We start from the raw sequence: 18,068 nt of genomic DNA, 5'->3' as shown, positions 1-18,068 counted from the left end.
TAAATCCTCCCTCACTGCTGTTTTTCAAAAATGTATTGGTTCCAAAGCAATCTTGAGAACAAAGCTGGAAGTATCGTGTTCCCTGATTTCAAACTATATTATAAATCTATAGTAATTAAAATAGTGTGGTATTGGCATAAAAACAGATATGCTGATCAATGGAAAAGAACGGAAAGCTCAGAAATAAACCTGTGTTAGATACTTCCTCTTATATATATATATATATTATGTACTATATATAATTATATATGTTATATATTTTTTATACTTTTAAACTGTGAAACCCATTAATTACTATCATCTCAATTTGAAGATGAGGAGAGTAGGCTCAACCAGAGTGAGTGACTTTCACAAGGATCTACTTCTGGCAGAGGGTACGTGTCTAGGGCTTGGACTCCAGCTCAGAGGCTGTCTTTGGGTTTATTTGATATTTACTTGACATTTGTTTAGTACTTAGTATGTACCAGGCTCTGTTCAACATGATGAATATAGCAGTGAACAAAATAGACACAAATTTCTGTCCTCATAGAATTTATATTCTATTATGTTGGCAGGATCCTGGGTTTATTTCATTAGTATCCTAAGATATTTAGCAATACATACCTATCATAACACTCCATTCAGAGAGATGCTTAATTCTGAGCAGCATCCTGGTTATACTTTCCTTGGGGACCTGACTTCAACCATTAACAGAAGCCCAGGAGAATTCTGAGCCCAGACTTCCTGTTACTTTGCATATTTTGACAAGAAGAGCTGGAAGTATGCATTTGTAATTTGGGTTTTATTTCCATGATGACTCCCAAGTGATGACAGCTACCTGTGCATTTCCAACGGGAGTACCTCCGCTTCTGTTCTGCTTTTTTGAGGGCTTGCGCAGCACGAGGCCAGAACCAGGCAATAATGTAGCTGGCACAAGTTGGACACTCCTGAAACACTGGATCCAAATTCTACCTATATGTGCGAATTCAGAGAATCCTTTCATTCAGTAATCTCCACAGCCCCTACACTTCCTGTAACTTCCGTCACACGTTACTTACACGCTGCGAGCTGTATGTCTCACATGTTACTGTGAGTATGGTAAAATTTCTAAGAAAACGAATTTTTTACTTTCAAAATATTTTATTTTATTTTTTTTAAAGATTTTATTTATTTGAGAGAGAGAATGAGATAGAGAGAGCATGAGAGGGGGGAGGGTCAGAGGGCGAAGCAGGCTCCCCGCTGAGCAAGCAGGGAGCCCGATGTGGGACTCGATCCCGGGACCCCAGGATCATGACCTGAGCTGAAGGCAGTGGCTTAACCAACTGAGCCACCCAGGCGCCCTTTCAAAATATTTTAACAGGCAGTGAGTAGAAAGTGCTACCATAACTGTTGAAGCTCCTGGACATAATGAGGGAGAGGAAAATTTCTTGGCATCCACAGAACTACGAATATCTGGGCGATAAAGCACATTGATATAGGCATGCTTAAGTCTCAAAGATGGAAATCTTGGAGCAGACTGCCACCCTCAGGATAACTTCCCAACTAACTCTACCAGAGAAAACTGGCTTTAGCCTCTATCCATTTCAAAGGCCCAGTAAAAACACGTTTCATGATAATCAATGGTGGAAGCTATGTTCCTTGCACTACTTTGGCTATGATTAAGTATTATATTTAATAATTACATCAGTTTTCTTTAAATAAAATTTCGCCTTTCTTTTATTCTTTTTTAAAAAATTATTTTTATTCAGTTATCTTTACATCAATTCTTTCCCTGCTTTTCACTGGTTAAAAACAACCAACCAACTTAATTTTCCTCAGGAGAGCTGAGAACACTAAAAACAGATCTTACAGCCACAGTCTGTGGAAAATATGGTAACTTTGGAAACCCTGCTACTTCCTCGTGAGTCCTTTTCATGGATTAATGACATTTCTAAAAAATCATAAGTAGAAGGAGCAACACAGTAATCTGCTTAGAAATGGGGAGCTGGAGGAGGCAGAAAGAGAGAGAAAATGTGTAACACTGGTGTTTTTTTCTAATATCTTACCGGCTATTCCTTTCATTAAGTTACAGAGAAGTCTCCCTGACTTAAAAAGAATGAGAAAGGCAGGACGAATGAAAAAACAAGCTAGGGAATGACGCAGTGACTCAGAACTTAATAGTATACACAAATAACACAAATTGGTATAAAAAATAAACAGAAGAGAAAGGACAACATGACTGAAACCGATACTGATGTAGGAAAGAACGTCAGGGTTCGGAGCCGAGGACCAAGAAAGAATTCTTGAGATGTCTTTGGTGCAAAAAGGTGATTTTATGAAAGCACGGGGACAGGACCTGTGGGCAGAAAGAGCTGCTGCACCGGGGTCATGGCTGATTATATATTTTCAAGTTGGGAGGGGGTTAGGGATAGCGTAAGTCTCTAAGGAATTTTGGAAGCCAGGTTTCCAGGACCTTGAGGGGGCTAGCTACTGTTGGGAAAAGGTCATTCATTACCGTCTAATAAAGCCTTAGTCATGAGACCCTTCAGATGTATATCGGTGGGCCATACGCTCGGGGGATGATTGCCAACATGTACCTTGGGGGTTTAGAGATAAAGGAAGTTTCCAAAGGAACTTTTATATGTTAAAGTAGACTTACAGGATCGGGGGGGGGGGGGGGGGGGGGGGGCTAGGGTTGCCTTTTGCCCTTAGCATAGTATTAACATCCAGGCAGTTGAGTCCCTAGAGGAATGTCACTCTGCCTGTTTCAAGGACTTGTCAGTGGGCTCTAGGTAGTAAGGAAATTTAATAATTTTTCTTCTGCCTTTGTTTCCCACATCAATACAATCAAGTCAAATTGCCTTAGGGGAGCAGGATGTAAAAGATCTAGGAAAAAGAGAACAAGGTAGTCCAGAAAGGCATCAGGCAAGGGCACAGGAACATAAAGGGCATTTAAATATAAAAGAGTGAGAACAGATACTCGTCGGGAAAGAATACACTTTATCTGTTTTTGAGATTTTTATTATTGCTATATTTTTGAGATTTGTTCCTATTTCTTTAAGTCATCTCTGCAGCCAACCTGAGGCTCGAACCCACAACCCTGAGCTCAAGAGACCCACGCTGCACCCTGCGACCCAGCCAGCGCCCCCAAAGAATACACTTTCATTATTTTCCTCTCAGGAAACAGGAAAGGGCGATGTAGGACCTTCCCTTATCCTGGTGCACTTAGTTCCATTTTTATTGGCTTTTCTTTGGCTACATTGACCTATGAAAGGATTTCAAGGTCAGTTTCCTTACGACTTTGATTCTCTACTCAGCCGGCAACTTCAGAATCACGTGGAAAGCTTGAACCAACGGCGGTGCTCGCTCCGGGGGCATTAAATCCCAAAGTCTGAGGTGAGGCCTGGCCTGGCACTGTTTTAAAGCTTCCCGCCGGAGGGCCGGAGTCTGCAGGGGTGAGAACCACCGCGGGTCGGAGCCTGAGCCCCGCGTCCTCCCGCGGAAAGCGGCCAAAGTTCGGCGCAAACCTGGCGCCCACAAGGGAGGCGCTCCCTTTGACACGCTCGGGGCGGAGACGCTGCGTGCGCCCTCCCGACCGCTAGGGGGCGAGCCGCGCGCATTTAGAGCCCATTTTCCGGCGGGTAGCCGGGTCGACCCCACAGTGCGCATGCTCGATGCGTCCCGGAGGTCGCCAGCGCCGGTGTTTTCCCACGTGCGGCGAGAAGCAGAGAACATCATGTTGTAAGGAGATGGGGGCCTCGGTGTCTCGCGCAATCAGGAATTTCAACCTGGAGAACCGGGCGGAACGGGAAATCAGCAAGATGAAGCCCTCTCCCGCTCCCAGGCACCCCTCCACCAAGAGCCTTCTGCGAGAGCAGATGAGCTGTAAGTGGTGCAAGGGCGCGTCGGAACTCCGCGCGCGGGCTCCCGGGGCGGGCTGGGCGGTTCCGCGCCGGGGGATCTTGGTCCCGTGGCAGGGGTAACCGGGGCTGGCGGCGGTGACCCGTCAGCGGAGCGCGGCAAGGTGGAGCCCCCAGGCCGTGACATGGAGACAGTCCCAGGGCGCCCGCGGTGGCGTGACGGCTGCGCCCACTTGGTAGTTCGGAGACGGCGGCCGCTGCCCCAGCCGCCCCGGCCCTCGGAGGCTCTTATCTTTACTGTCCACCGACTCGCTGCAGGGAATCCCAAAATGGAAGCGATCATGTTCCTCGGAAGTGCTCTCTGGGTGTCTTCACAGAACGATGAGCGCCGAGCCCGACCTAGCATTTTGAGTTACGTGTACAGTACTTCCCGTCTTGTCCGAGTGACTGTTTATTAAACAAAAAAATTAAAAGTGGCTGTCTTGCGTTGTGTTAGGATCTTAGAGGAACTTTTCTTTGGTTTTAATATTGTGACGTTCTTTTTCTTTTCGTAGGCCATCCAGAAATTAAGGGGGAAATTGCTAGAAAAGATGACAAACTGCTGTCGTTACTGAAAGATGTGTATGTTGACTCCAAAGATCCGGTGTCTTCTGTGCAGGTAGTGTGTGTTTTAATTCAGCAGATAAGTAGTTTAACTTTTTTGTGCTCCAGGAAAAGGATCAAGAGGAGTGTGGTAGGTAGTAAAAGACAGTGAGTGCTCTGCACGTTTAAAATTGTCAGTGTAGTTGTGACCAGATGACAGTGCATTGGCAAAACTTAAGCATAGTGGTGATATTATTTCACAATTTATAGGATTTGGTAAAGTACTTCTAGTGCTTGTCATTTGAGTCACCAAAGGAAAGCTTTAATACTGTTTTCTTATCCTTCAGTGGATTGAGTTTCGTTCTAATCCGAGGGATTCCTTTAGTGTTGTGTTGTTGGTGTTTGTTTTTTTGTTTTTGTTTTTTAAGGATATATTCAGTTAGGAAATGTAAAAATTGGGAGATTACAGAATACATTGGGAATCGGAACCTATATGTAAATCCGTATATAAATGCCACGCACAAGTGCTTTGTATATAGTTATAAACAAAGCAGACCTACTCCTTGCTCTCAGTGCTTAGAATATTGTGAGGGATACAGAGATTAAACAGATGAGCAACTGTAGGTACATAATTACTGATATGTCTGTGAAGGACAAGTATAGGCGATGTGAGTACATCAGAGGGACCTGTTTGTGATTGGACGGGGTGGCTTCTGAGAAAGTGACATTTAAGCCCCAGCCTGAAGGATGAGTCTGAGTTAACTAGATGAGTTTGTTGGGGCAGGCAGGTTCTAAGTAGGGGGAAGAGTTTGATTAAAGGAGAGAGGAGTGCCAATGACAACTCCCAGATTTCTTTCCATTCTAAAGTTCTCTGGTACTCTTGTCTACATAGGCAATACTGTTTGCGCAGATAGAGTTATTAATATAATTTTCATTAGATAAGTGAAATAAAGTTCATGTAAAGTAAGGTTTGTGAGTTGTTGCGTGTAATAGCATTTATAGGGTTCATTTATCACCAGATGTTCCCATAAAAAAGAAGTGTTGATGTTCATGTTCTTTGTGTTGAATACTTCCATCAATAACAGGTGTTGAATAATACTTCCAACTGTTGTTTCTCATGCTATACTAAATCATGCATTCAAAAATTGGCCCTTGGGGAGTGAAAAAAATTTAACAGTTTTTACAAATACAGTTACCTAGAATCAATACATAGACACACAGTGGTATTAAAATTTTATGGGGGGTATTAGGAAAAGTCTAAAACGACTCATGCCGGGGGGAACGACAGTGAAAAAGTTTAAGGACCTATTTATGTTTTGTCCCCTTTTCTCTTTTGGGTAGTTCCTAGTTTTCTTAATGATCTGTGATGTCTCTAGACATTAGTGATACCATGTCAAATAATTTATTTTTGTGTGGCTTTTTAACTTACTGCTGTTCAGAATTCCGTCAAGTATGTTGGCCTTTTTGTTCTTCATGGTATTGGAAGTCTGGACTCAACTCTAACATGGAAATGGTTTTCTGTATTTTCTTTCAGTACTTTTATGACTGTATATTTTATATTAAAATCTTTATTTGGCAATAAATGTAGTGTTTGGTGTGTGGAGATCTTTTCTCCTAGATGATCAGTTGTCTAAATACAATTTATTGAATAACCCAGTCTTTTCTCCACTCACTTAAATACTAATACATACAAGCCTGTTTATGGATTCATCAGTTCTAGTTATTTTTCTATTTTGACACTAGGATCATATTATATTAATTAATGGAGCTTTGTAATGTGTCTTGATATCTTTTTCCCCAAAAGTTTCATGGCTGTTGTCACACTTTTTTTTCCCCCCAGATGAACTTGAGAATCATATTGTCAGGTTCTCTAATTACTTAATTAAAAAGATTTATTTATTTGAGGGGCGCCTGGTTGGCTCAGTCGTTAAGTGTCTGCCTTCAGCTCAGCTCACGATCCCAGGGTCCTGGTATCGAGCCCCCCATTGGGCTCCCTGCTCAACGGGAGGCCTGCTTCTCCCTCTCCCACTCCCCCTGCTTGTGTTCCCTCTCTCGCTGTGTCTCTTTCTCTCAAATAATTAAATAAAATCTTAAAAAAAAAATATTTGAGAGCGCGCATGCGTGTGCTTATATGCGCAGGGCGGGGGGGGGTGCAGTGTGGGGGAGCTTGGGGGTGGCATTTCTCAAGCAGACTCCCCCCTGAGTGCAGAGCTCTATGCAAGGCTCATCTCACAACCCTGAGATCATCACCTGAGCCGAAATCCAAGAGTCAGATGCTTAACTGACTGAGCCACCCAGGCGCCCCTCAAATTGTCCCGTTCTTTAATAAGTCTGATTTGGATTCTGAGTGTAATTGGAATGTATAGGTTAATTTGAGAATTAGCATCTTTGTATTATTGAATCTTTGGGGGATAGAGGGAAAGCTGTTACTGTGGGATCTTTTTTCACCCTAAGTTTTTAAACTATTTATTGCCAGTATGTCAAAAAGTGAGTAATTTTTGTATTGCAGCTACCCTCATTGCGAAGTTATTATTAGTTTTACAGTTGATTCTGTTATTTTTCTGAAGATAATCTCTATCATCTGCATAGAATTACAATTTTCCTTTCTAATATTTATGCTACTTTTATTGTTTGTAGCATTAACATAGCAGTGAAAGTTGGTATTCTGTCCTATTCTTCCTTTACATAGGGTGCCTCTGGTGTTTCAGCATTAATTATAATAGAATGATAAGGTTTCTGATTAAAAAATACTTCTATCACATTCGAGACTTTAATATGCTAAGAGTTTTTTAATCAAGAGAGGATGTTGAATTTTATCGTTTTTTTTAAGTGCCATAATTTCAGTATTTAATATTAATCAGAAGGGAAATTTGAATAAAAGTAGATATGGAGTAGAAGAAGGATTACCTGGGAATACAAAGTTAAGAGAAGCTTTGAGTTTGGAAAGTGAAGAAGTTGGGAAGAGTGTTTCAAATCAAAGTTAACAGTATAAAGGTAGGAGTGTGTGATGCCTTTAAGAACAGTTAGAGTTCATTACAGTCAGGGGAAGGTGTGAGCAATACATTTGGGAGAAATGGGATAGGATAGAGGTAATAGGGACCCAATCATGAAAGTCATTATTTGTTGTGCTAAGGAATTTGCATTTTATCTTGAGGACAGTGGGAAGTCTTTGAAGAGTTTCATGTCATATTGGCTTCAGAATGGGCTGGGAGGGAACAAAATGCATTTTATGCAGTCATAGGACACCATTTGGGAGGCTTTTGTAGCCGTTCCCACAAGATTCATTGGCTTGGACTAGGGTGATGTCGTGACAGGGAGAGAAGTGAATATGGGTTCAAGAGGGACTTAGAAGTCACTATCAAGGGGTGCCTTAACCTTAGTTAGTTAAGCGTCTGCCTTCGGCTCAGGTCATGATCCCAGGGTCCTGGGATCAAGTCCCTCATTGGGCTCCCTGCTCAGCGGGGAGCCTGCTTCTGCTTCTGCCTGCAGCTCCCCCTGCTTGTGCTTGCTCTTTCTCTGTGTCAAATAAATAAATAAAGTCTTAAAAAAAAAAAAAAAGGAAGTAGTAGTCATATCAACAGGATTTGGTCATTGATTGTGAGGGAGAGGGAGATGTCAAGTATAACAGAAGCTTTAAGTTTTGGAATGGGATATGGAGGGAAGTGATACTGGTCACGGGAGATGGAGAATATGGGGATAGAATTGGATTTTCAGAGGAAAGGGTTAAGTTCAGTTTTATGTTGATTTTGAGGTGATTGTAGATTTAAAAAATTTTTTTTAATATTTTTTAGTTTTTTTTTGAGAGAGAGAGAACGCGCATGCACATGTGTGAGCAGGGGGAGGGGGAGAGAGAGAGAGAGAATCCTCAAGCAGACTCCCTGCTGAGTGCAGAGCTCAATGTGTGGGTCTGGATCTCACAACCCTGAGATCCCAGCCTGAGTCGAAATCAAGAGTTGGATGCTCAACCAACTGAACCACCCAGGTGCCCCATTGAGGTGCTTGTAGGATATCCAAGTAAAGATGCCCATTAGGTATTTGGGAATTTAGATCTGTAAGTAAGAAGAAAGGTCTAGGTTTGAGATCACCTTTGAAAGTTATTAACATGTAGGTAGTAATGAAGTCCAAGGGGTATGTGGGATTATTTCAGTAGAATGTAAACAGTAAGAGGAGGGCCTGGGCCAGAATTTGGAGCATGCTGACCTTCAGGGGGCAGCTGAAGGAAAACAGTCTACAAGAAGAAAGAAGGAACCACTGGAGAGACAGATGGAAACCTAGGAGAGGAGTGTCATGGAAACCAAAGGGAGAGATGGTTATGGGTGTGTTGGGTGGTCAACAGCATCAGATGCTGTCGTGAGTTCACATAAAGCCTAAAAATTGTCCTCTGCATTGAGATCTAATCCTGGATTGGAGATCACAAATCATCAGTTATCTTGAAGGCTCAACTAAGAAGGAAACTGGCCATAAAAGAAGTGTTGGTTCAGGTTTGGTGGGCATTTTTTTTTTTTTTAAAGATTTTATTTATTTATTTGATAGAGACACAGTGAGAGAGAGAACACAAGCAGGGGGAGTGGGAGAGGGAGAAACAGGCTTCCCGCTGAGCAGGGAGCCCAACGCAGAGGTGGATCCCAGCACTCTGGGGTCATGACCTGAGCCGAAGGCAGATGCTTAACGACTGAGCCACCCAGGCACCCCTTGGTGGGCATTTTTAAAAGGTAGTGACTTACAGCATTTTTATACTTTGACCAAATAGCAGCAGTAGGCAGGGTGCAGTTGAAAGAAAAAGGAAAAAGGAATGATTGGCATAGCCAAGTAATGAACCACACACAGAGCACAATGCAAGGATTGCACTTGGTTGGGACAGACAGATGGAAAGATGGGTATGCATATGTTGTTTTGGGTCTGTTGGGTATTGGAAGCACAAGTTTATTTTCTCTCAAGAGGCACGATCTCTAACAATATTTGAATTCATTTAAGGTCTTTGGAGGCATTGGATATGAAATACAAAACTAGGAAATGGAGTGGAGATTTTCGAGTAAGCTCTTAGGGCAGCATCAGAATTCTGCCCTTGTAAGGCAGTTTTAATCTAATCCATTAATTTTTGTTGTTCTTTTTTTTTTTTTTTTAAAGATTTTATTTATTTATTTGATAGAGAGGGAGAGCACAAGCAGGTGGAGTGGCAAGCAGAGGGAGAGGGAGAAGGAGGCTCCCCGCTGAGGAAGGAGCCTGACGTGGGGCTCAATCCTGGGATCATGACCTGAGCCGAAGGCAGTCGCTTAACCGACTGAGCCACCCAGGCGCCCCTTTGTTGTTCTTTAATATACATGAAATAATGCGATGAGTGGATGGTATACATTCAGTTGTTATTTTCTAGAACTACCTAAATTTCTTTCTTTTTTTTTTTTTTTAAGATTTTATTTTATTCATTTGAGAGAGAGAGAATGAGAGACAGAGAGCATGAGAGGGAGGAGGGTCAGAGGGAGAAGCAGACTCCCTGCCGAGCAGGGAGCCCGATGCAGGACTCGATCCCGGGACTCCAGGATCATGACCTGAGCCGAAGGCAGTCGCTTAACCAACTGAGCCACCCAGGCGCCCGAACTACCTAAATTTCTTAATGGTGATTGAGCTATAGTTATGTAATGGCAATGGGGCAAAAGTACCATCAAACTATGTGTCATTGTAATGAGAAAATGTAGTTTGGAGAAGCATGTGTAGTATTTATTTGAAGTAGTGGGGATTTGAGAAGTGTGGAAGTCGATGTCAAATCTTTTCTCTCTCTTGTCTTGAAAGACTTTTGTTTTTGTTTTTGATACTAGGTAAAAGATGGTGGAACACGTCAAGAGCCAAAGGAGTTCAGATTGGCAAAAGGCCGTGACTTTAACATGATGAGTATCAAGAACATTCCCAAAGGCAAAATTTCCATTGTAGAGGCATTGACACTTCTCAATAATCATAAACTTTATCCAGAAACATGGACTGCTGAGAAAATAGCAGAAGAGTACTATCTAGAACAGAAAGATGTAAAATCCCTTCTCAAATATTTTGTTACTTTTGAAGTCAGAATCTTCCCTCCTGAAGACAAGAAAGCGATACCATCAAAATGAAGAAAATTTTGAAATTACTTTTCCTATATGTAGTCCCTGTTCCCATGCCCTGTTTAGTTTCTCATTTTCAGCATGTTAAATTATACAACTCACTGAATGTTTAAAGCTCCCTTCTTGGGAGAGCATACTATTTATTGGGCTTTGCTGAATTTTCAGGATTGCTGATAGAATGAATTTTGTTTCTTGTGAAGTTTAATTTGGTTTAGGTATATGTTCACATGTAATATCAGCAAGACTAATCAGCACATATATAAATTTATGATAAACTCAAAGTGTAATTTTAGGCAAATCATATCATCAGCTTTTAGACTGGTCATATGGCCTCTTGGGAAATGTCCCGAATCTCATTTAACATTCAAAGTTTCACCGTCCAATTTAGGTGGTTAATTTATTCTTCCTATGGAATTGTGAAAGTAAGAGTTTTCCTAACTCTTAGGACTGTGATATTTTCTTGTTAGGGAGAGGGAGACTTGACAGCGAGGTAGGATAACAGTATTTCCCAAACGAAAGCAGACAGGAAAGTGGATACAAAATCAATAGAAAGTACATTTTATTATTACAGGGAATAAGAGTGAGAACTTCTCTTGTTTTGAACTGTTTTATTTAAGTATGGAATAACTTCTTAAAATTATAAAACGGAATTGGTACTTACAAAATTTTAGCAATCTCTGTTTTGACAACAGGTAGATCCAAAAGCTTTGAGAGGCCGGCAGTTGTGGGAGCTATCAGAAAAAAAGTCACTTCTCTGGATTTAATATAGAAATAAAAGAAAATTGTAAAGAAGGGTTAAATCACAGAACCATGGTAGATGAAATTTAGTGATGAATTATATATATGTTTTCTAATTTAAATGCTGGTTGAAAGAGAGGAAAAAATTGCAAGAAGTTTAAAATTTGAACATTGGAAGGGACCTGGGAAATTGCTGCTTCATCCACTGAACCAACTTATGAATACAGTGTGTACCAGTACTAGGGTCTTGAGTGAGATCATCTAAGTTTAGCTGTGTCGTATTACCACCTGTGGGATCTTGGGTAGATTGTGTATCCTCTTTGAGACTGAGTTTCCTCTATGAAATGAATATAATGCTGCCTTATTTAAATCTAACGGTTACTGTGAGGATAAATGATAATAAAGGACTGAAAGAATAGGACTTATTTTTTCAGTTAAGAACAGAGGGCTGGGGAGGTTTCATGACTTGTTTAGGATTATTCTCTAGTTTATGACATAGCTGGGCCCAGAATCTAGGTTTTCAGATTCCTCGTGGCATGTTTTTTCCTACTATGCCAAAAAGAAGCTTATTTCAGAAGAGCAGAAAATGCAAGTTGTAGGAACATTGGAGAATGTGGTAAGAAAAATTCCAGGTTATCTGTGTCTTTCTAAAGGAAGGCAGATATTCGCTACTTCCCAGGGATTCCCTTGGAAATGGTATGGAAGATGCTGAGGAATTCAGCATGATGATGGAATGAAGCATTTGCAATGCTGAGAAGGGAAAAATGGACTGAGACGGGAATTTTTAAACATGTTTTCAACGGCAGTTTCTTTATGTGAATAAACTGTACCTTGTTTATTGTGGTTCAAAACAGTAGTTCTTTTAAGAAAACAACTGTGTAAAATTGCATTTTAAACTCTGGTAAGTTAGTTATCAAAACTGTTTTACTTTATCAAATAAAGGTCAGTACTTGAATTAAAGACTGCTATTTCTGAGCCATCTTCCCTATTCAAATCTATACTGTGGTTAGGCTTCTGTAAATCTGGCTGTTATATGGTGTCACATGATCAAATAAAGTACTCCCCAAATCTTTTATTGGTCTTTCACTGCTCTCTATTGTATGGAGAGCACTTGGGTAGTAGTGATGTCACAGAAAGCATGGAGTTTAGATTAAGAAAACCTGGGTGTAGATCTCAGCATTGCCATTAGCCATGTGATCTCGGAAGTGAAATGGATAATAACTGAGAACATCTTAAAAGCAATGACTGGGGCGCCTAGGTGGCTCAGTTGGTTAAGTGACTGTCTTCGGCTCAGGTCATCATCCCTGAGTGCCGGGATCGAGTCCCGCACTGGGCTCCCTGTGCAGCGGGGAATCTGCTACTCCCTCTGACCCTCTCCCCTCTCATGCTCTTTCTCACTCTCTCTCTCAAATAAAATAGTAGGAAGAGAAGTACTATAAACCATATTTTACAGGGGAAATTGAAGCACAAAGATCTAAACTTCAAAGATTACCTAGTAAGTGTAGGAACCTGGATTTAAACCTTAATAGGTTATTTTCAAAACCCTGTGCTCTTAAATGCTCTACTGCGTTACCCCTCTGGGACTGTAAGGATTAAGTGATGGCGCTCAAGGTGCGGGACTACTCAGTGCCTGCTGTATATGAGAATCATTGAACAACATGTCTGGGCCCTCTCTGCTATGACAGACTGGTTTAATAAGATGCCTTTGTTGATGGGCTCTAGGTCAGGGATGTTTTTAAAAAATATTTAATGACTAGTGTGGCAGCAGACTGTTCAGTGTGAGCTGACCATCTGTGCAGATTGAATAACCACAATGTCTGGACATAAGGTTATTGTGAAGAAAAGGAAGGAGCAGGAGATAGGGTGGTTTTGAAGGAGAGAAGCTTTCCAGAGCATGAAGAGGGGAAGAGGAAAGAATTCCTGGAGATGAAAAGATTTGGCATTAAAAAGGTTAGGAGAGGAGGAACGTTAATTATTGGGTGGGCAGGAGGACTGAGGTCCAGAGAGCCGATAAGAGCCACCCAAGTGGGTAGATGCAGCAAAGTTCTACGATAAACAGGGTTTCCATATCATTTATTCCCAAACTGGGAAACTTGAAAGTGAAAAGGGCATCAGTTGCATTAGGACGGTAGGGATGATAGCATAAACTAGAATGTCTTAGATAAACTAGGAGGTGTGGTCATCCTAACCACAAAAGGCACTAAGGAGGTCTTGAAGGGCATCTCACCATTAACCACTCAGGAATGGCACCTCTCATGGACATCTCCTCCATATCTACTTCATGCCCTTAAACACCCATAATCCCAAGAAAAAGAGGGTGGGGCCCTGGACAATTAGTGGTGGTGTGATTAGGAAGCTTCTGTACAAATAACGAGGTATTGAACTGAAGCAGCCCTAAGCACCCTGAACTGGGGCCGTGCTCGAAGATAGTTTGTCGGGTACAAGTTGAAAATCTTTAAGAAATGAGCACATATAAAGGATTAAAGGAGCTTTATGCATCTTAAATAGCCATCACTCATTGCTTGATAGCTACTCTATCTTGTTTGTCCTGACAAAGACCAATCCATTAAACACTTTGAGAGAAGGAAGATCGGTTTATCTGGATACTCCATTTCTTCTGCTTTAGGAATAATAGGACTGAGTTACTTGTTAGGAGAAAAGGTGAAATATCAGAAGCACTTAGATCTAAATCCCCATATAAAAACGAAAGCTTTACATTCAGAACATTTGGGTCACTAATTCCGTGGTCTTTCTTTGCCATTGTTGGTGCTCCCAACAGGAGAACTGTGTCTCGGGAACACAGGTGAGTACAGTTGTAGAAGACTAGCTTACCAGTTAGAAGAACAGAATCCTGAGCAAACAGGAGGTTCTGTGAGTTTTTACTGTGTTGGTGTAAAGTATATAGTAGGTAAATTGCTTCCCTTTTGCTTCCTATGGGGAAAAGAGCAACAGGTGGGTCATTATAAAGATGAATAATTTGGGAACAGGAATTTAGTCAAAATGGGATAAACCAGGACTTGGGAGTTGAGTAGTAATGCCTGACATGAAAGGAAATAGATCCCAGTGCACAGTCTTGATGAGCAGGAAGATTTCTCAGTTGTGCAAGGGAATATAACCTTTGGAAGAGTTCATCTAATTTTGAAAGAGGAAAACCACGACAGTGCTACCTGACTGACCATATAGTCTGCTTATGGATCCAAAGCGAGTGAGCTAATAAGAGGATGTAGGTGAAGTGAAGGATTGTTTACTGATAGCCAGACCTGGGAATAGAGGGGGCCACTGAGGAAAAAAATAAACAATGTTTTATGGATTTCTAAAATAAGCCTCAGGCCTTTCTCTTTTATTTCAGAAAGATAAGTATTGATTAAATTTAATACATGTATGTTTGGTAGTAAAAATTCCATTTATAGATAATGATTTTGAGCAATTTTGCTATTTTAGTATAGTTTGAAACACCTATGTATGGGAAATATCATAGCCAAATTTTTCTTTAAATGTCTTCCTGCATTTTGAGGTAAGCATAATACAAATCGTGCAATAATTTAACTGAACTATGTAATGATGATTATTTTATTTTAGAATTATCTGTAATTTCCTTTCATTTTTCAATAATGATCATTACACAGTGGTGTATTTTTGTATAACATTTTCTTTTATTTCTTTTCAGTAGGTGGTATTCTGATTTCACATACAGGAGATGAGTATGCTGCTTTTTAATTACCCAAATAAAAAACAATACAAATGGGCTCCCACTTATTATTAAGATTGGTGTAGGGAAACCCTTGCATAGAATATTCAGCTCTTGTTAACTCTATTCATTGTTCCTTAGGCTGTTACCCATTCATTATTCAGTCATTTCTGTATTAGCCTTCCTGCTGGTACTGGTCTGCAACTGATGCTATTGGTTCAGATAAGGAGCTTAGAAATGGAAAATCCGCTTAAAATTTGAAAGAAATGAGGGGAAGGGATGGAGGGAGAGAGGGGAAGGAAAAGGGAGAGAGGCAGAGAGAGAGAGAGAGATTATTTTTTGCTTTATAAATATCCCAGAAATACCACATCACCAAAGTAAAATGAGTACCTTTTCTCCTCTTAGGTTATTTTTTTTTATTACATCCTTTCCCTTTATTGCTAGCCCTGGTACTTCTGGAGGACTAGCAAAAGGTAAGATAAAAGACTTTGAAGGTCTAGATTTAAGAGATTTTAAAGCCTCAAAACAACATCCTTAATGAGGCCTTTAAATATTTAGGTTGCCACGTTCTATTTTTTTAAGAGACCCACTTTTAGGTAGGTCAAATGTGTGACCCACTTCTGAATGTAGATATAAGATTAATAGCACGTTTTTGTTTTTTTTTAAACATTCTCTGCTTGCTCGGGTAACTTATTAAGCAAAAAGAAGACATTTAAACTTTGCTTAATAGTTTTTTAAAAGTGGCCTTTCAAGTCATTTCCTCAAATCAATAATATTGCTAATTATTCAGTTACTTATTCATTCACCACAATTATTTATTGATCTGTCTACGATGTGCCAGGTACTATTCTAGAAGCTGGGGATGCAGCTGGGAAGATAAAGTCTCATGGAGCTTAAAGTTCCACAGTGTTGGCTGCTATTTCAGTTATCTGTTGCTATTGCACAGCAAACCATCTCAACACCTAGCAGCTTAAAACAATTCGTTACTATGTCTCATAGTTTGGCAGATTGTTGGAGCTTAGCTGGGCCGTTCTCCCTTGGGATCTCATGCAGTGGTGGCTGGGGCTGGTGTCATCTGAAGGCTAAACTGGGCTGGGCATTCAAGATGGCCCACTCCTATGGCAGGTAGCTGATGAAAGTTCAATTAAGACTGGATTAGAACATCCATAGGCAAGGTCTCCATGTGGCCTGGGCTTCCTGTAGCGCTGCAAGTGGTGGGGTTCCAAAAGCAAACCTGGCAGGACAAAGAAAGCAGAATTGTCAGAGCATCACTCCTTACTCCCTTTGTCAGAGCAGTCAAAGAGCCTGCCGCGATTCAAGGGTAGAGGACATACGTAGTCCACGCTTCCCTATGGGAAAAGTGTCAAAGAATTTCTTGCCATCTTTGCCCTTCCTGATATGATGCACTGCGCAGTGCATCATATCAGGAAGGGCTTGCTGCCAATCTGTCCCATTTTGATGGTGTTAACTTTGATAGCTAGGTGAAGGTGGCATCTGCCATTTTCTCTGTAAAATGACTGTTTCTTCCCTTTTAATTAATCAGATACTGACTAGGAAGGGGAATGAGAGGTACTAGAAGCATTCTCTGTCTTGACCTGGGTGGACAATGCATTAGTATATACATATGTACAAATACATACATCAAACTGTGCATTTCAAAATAAAGTATTTTACATATTTTAGTTTATTATACTTAATGCCTCAATAAAAAAAATTAAAAATCAAAGTTGCCATCTTCATCTTCCTTTCTTGCCCAGTTGTACTTTGGTTGGCTGGTTTGGCAGTGATTCCACTAGTCTCTCAATTACAAAGACAGCAAAACTCAGATACCTCAGGCTGTTCTCTAACTCACCCCCCACCCCACCCCACCCTCTTCAGCTGTCGGCCGCAGTCATGACTCTCTGTAATTTGTTTTCCAACTGCATCCAGACTGATTTTTTCTTTAAAAATGCAAATGAGAAACTGTTGCTCCCCTGCTTTAAATTCATCCCATCAGCCCTAGGATAAAGTCCAAATTTATTAAATTATAAGGCGCTCCAAGTCTGCTTAATCTCTCCAAACTCATCTCTCACGACTTTCTCTGTGTGAACTCCAGCCTTTCCAATGAAGTTTCCTACTGATGTATTTATTTACCTATGACCCAAAGTGCAAAATAACACCTCAGTGGTTTACTGAACGGTAATTTAGTTCAATTCTGTTGAATGACTATTCCTAAGTATTAATTGAGTGCGATCACTGAGCTGGGTACAGAGGTAAGAGTCCTGGTAAGGAATCAACACAACCCTTGCTTCCTGTTCAGATAAGAGTACCCCACTACAGGGCAGAATTTTAATAAGTGCCCTTAGAAGGATAAACACAATGCAATGGGAGTTCAAAGAAGGGAGAGATGAGAACCTTCTGGAGCAGGGTTTATTTGCCTTAATTAATGCCATTGTCCTAAGGAGAAGGAAGCTGCCATTTATGGGGGGGGGGGGAATCATATAAAAGTAATTAGTTCATCAAAGAATGAAGTTTCCAGAGAGCCCAGTCCCTCTGGCTCTAAGGTGTGTTTCGTGACTGCAGGCAGGTTTCCCACTCCCTGTGAACACACTTCCACTTTTCTTGAGAGGCTATTGAAAGCACTTGCCTTTTGTGTGGCTTTGATTTTCTTATGCTGGTAGATACTGTTTCTATTTTTAATTTCTCCTTGCAGAGCACGGCTGTGGCCGGTGCAGTTAGGCTGAGACTCTCACTGTGACACTCACTACGGGGCTTTTGTGCGGGACCAAACATGCTATCCAGAGAGAGAGAGAGTTCTTTCATGTTTGCGAAGAAGGTGTGACCTCTAGCAAAGTCCCAGATCTTCCTACTTCATTAGCTACCTAATGGCCCTTTTTTACTTAGTATTTATATTTATCTACATCCGAGTCCTTTGATTCCATAGCTGATATAGAAGAGCCGATTAGACTGGTTTGTTAGGACTCTGCCATAACAGAGTACCACAGACCTGGTAGCCTAAAGGACAGAAATTTTCTCAAAGTCCTGGTGTCTAGAAGTCTGAGATCAAAGTGTGAGCAGGGTTGTTTCTTCTGGGGCCTCTCTCCTTAGCTTAAAGATAGCTGCCTTTTCCCTGTGTCTTCACAAGCTCTTTCCTCTGTACCTGTCTGTGTC

At 41.1% G+C, this 18,068-nt stretch overlaps 2 protein-coding genes across 7 annotated transcripts in view; both read left to right on the top strand.

The window, feature by feature from the left end:
* The first annotated feature begins 3,588 nt into the window (after positions 1-3,588).
* NDUFAF4 (NADH:ubiquinone oxidoreductase complex assembly factor 4) lies at positions 3,589-12,303 on the top strand. Its single transcript, XM_045867252.3, has 3 exons — positions 3,589-3,843; positions 4,373-4,476; positions 10,214-12,303. Exons 1-3 carry the CDS (start codon positions 3,633-3,635, stop codon positions 10,499-10,501), a joined length of 603 nt encoding a protein of 200 aa, XP_045723208.1. The 5' UTR covers positions 3,589-3,632; the 3' UTR covers positions 10,502-12,303.
* The window catches only part of LOC123837952 (uncharacterized), a 114,439-nt gene continuing 100,743 nt past the window's right edge, over positions 4,373-18,068 (top strand). For all 6 annotated transcript variants that reach the window (XR_010413699.1, XR_010413703.1, XR_010413702.1 and 3 more), the window contains exon 1: positions 4,373-4,476. The gene's annotated coding sequence lies outside the window, so the exon portion shown is untranslated. The remainder of the gene's footprint in view (positions 4,477-18,068) is intronic.

Source organism: Mirounga angustirostris, unplaced genomic scaffold (assembly GCF_029215605.1).
Source record: "Mirounga angustirostris isolate CCGP_5_RB_7025 unplaced genomic scaffold, mMirAng1.0.hap1 SCAF_8, whole genome shotgun sequence".
In the NCBI taxonomy this organism is placed as follows: Eukaryota; Metazoa; Chordata; class Mammalia; order Carnivora; family Phocidae; genus Mirounga; species Mirounga angustirostris.
This window is presented reverse-complemented; position numbering and strand designations above follow the sequence as displayed.

Coding starts and splice junctions, on each gene's coding strand:
- NDUFAF4 (XM_045867252.3), top strand. CDS start 3,633: ATGCGTCCCGGAGGTCGCCAGCGCCGGTGTTTTCCCACGTGCGGCGAG. Junction 3,844..4,372: donor TCTGCGAGAGCAGATGAGCT/GTAAGTGGTGCA, acceptor TTCTTTTCGTAG/GCCATCCAGAAATTAAGGGG. Junction 4,477..10,213: donor ATCCGGTGTCTTCTGTGCAG/GTAGTGTGTGTT, acceptor TTTTGATACTAG/GTAAAAGATGGTGGAACACG.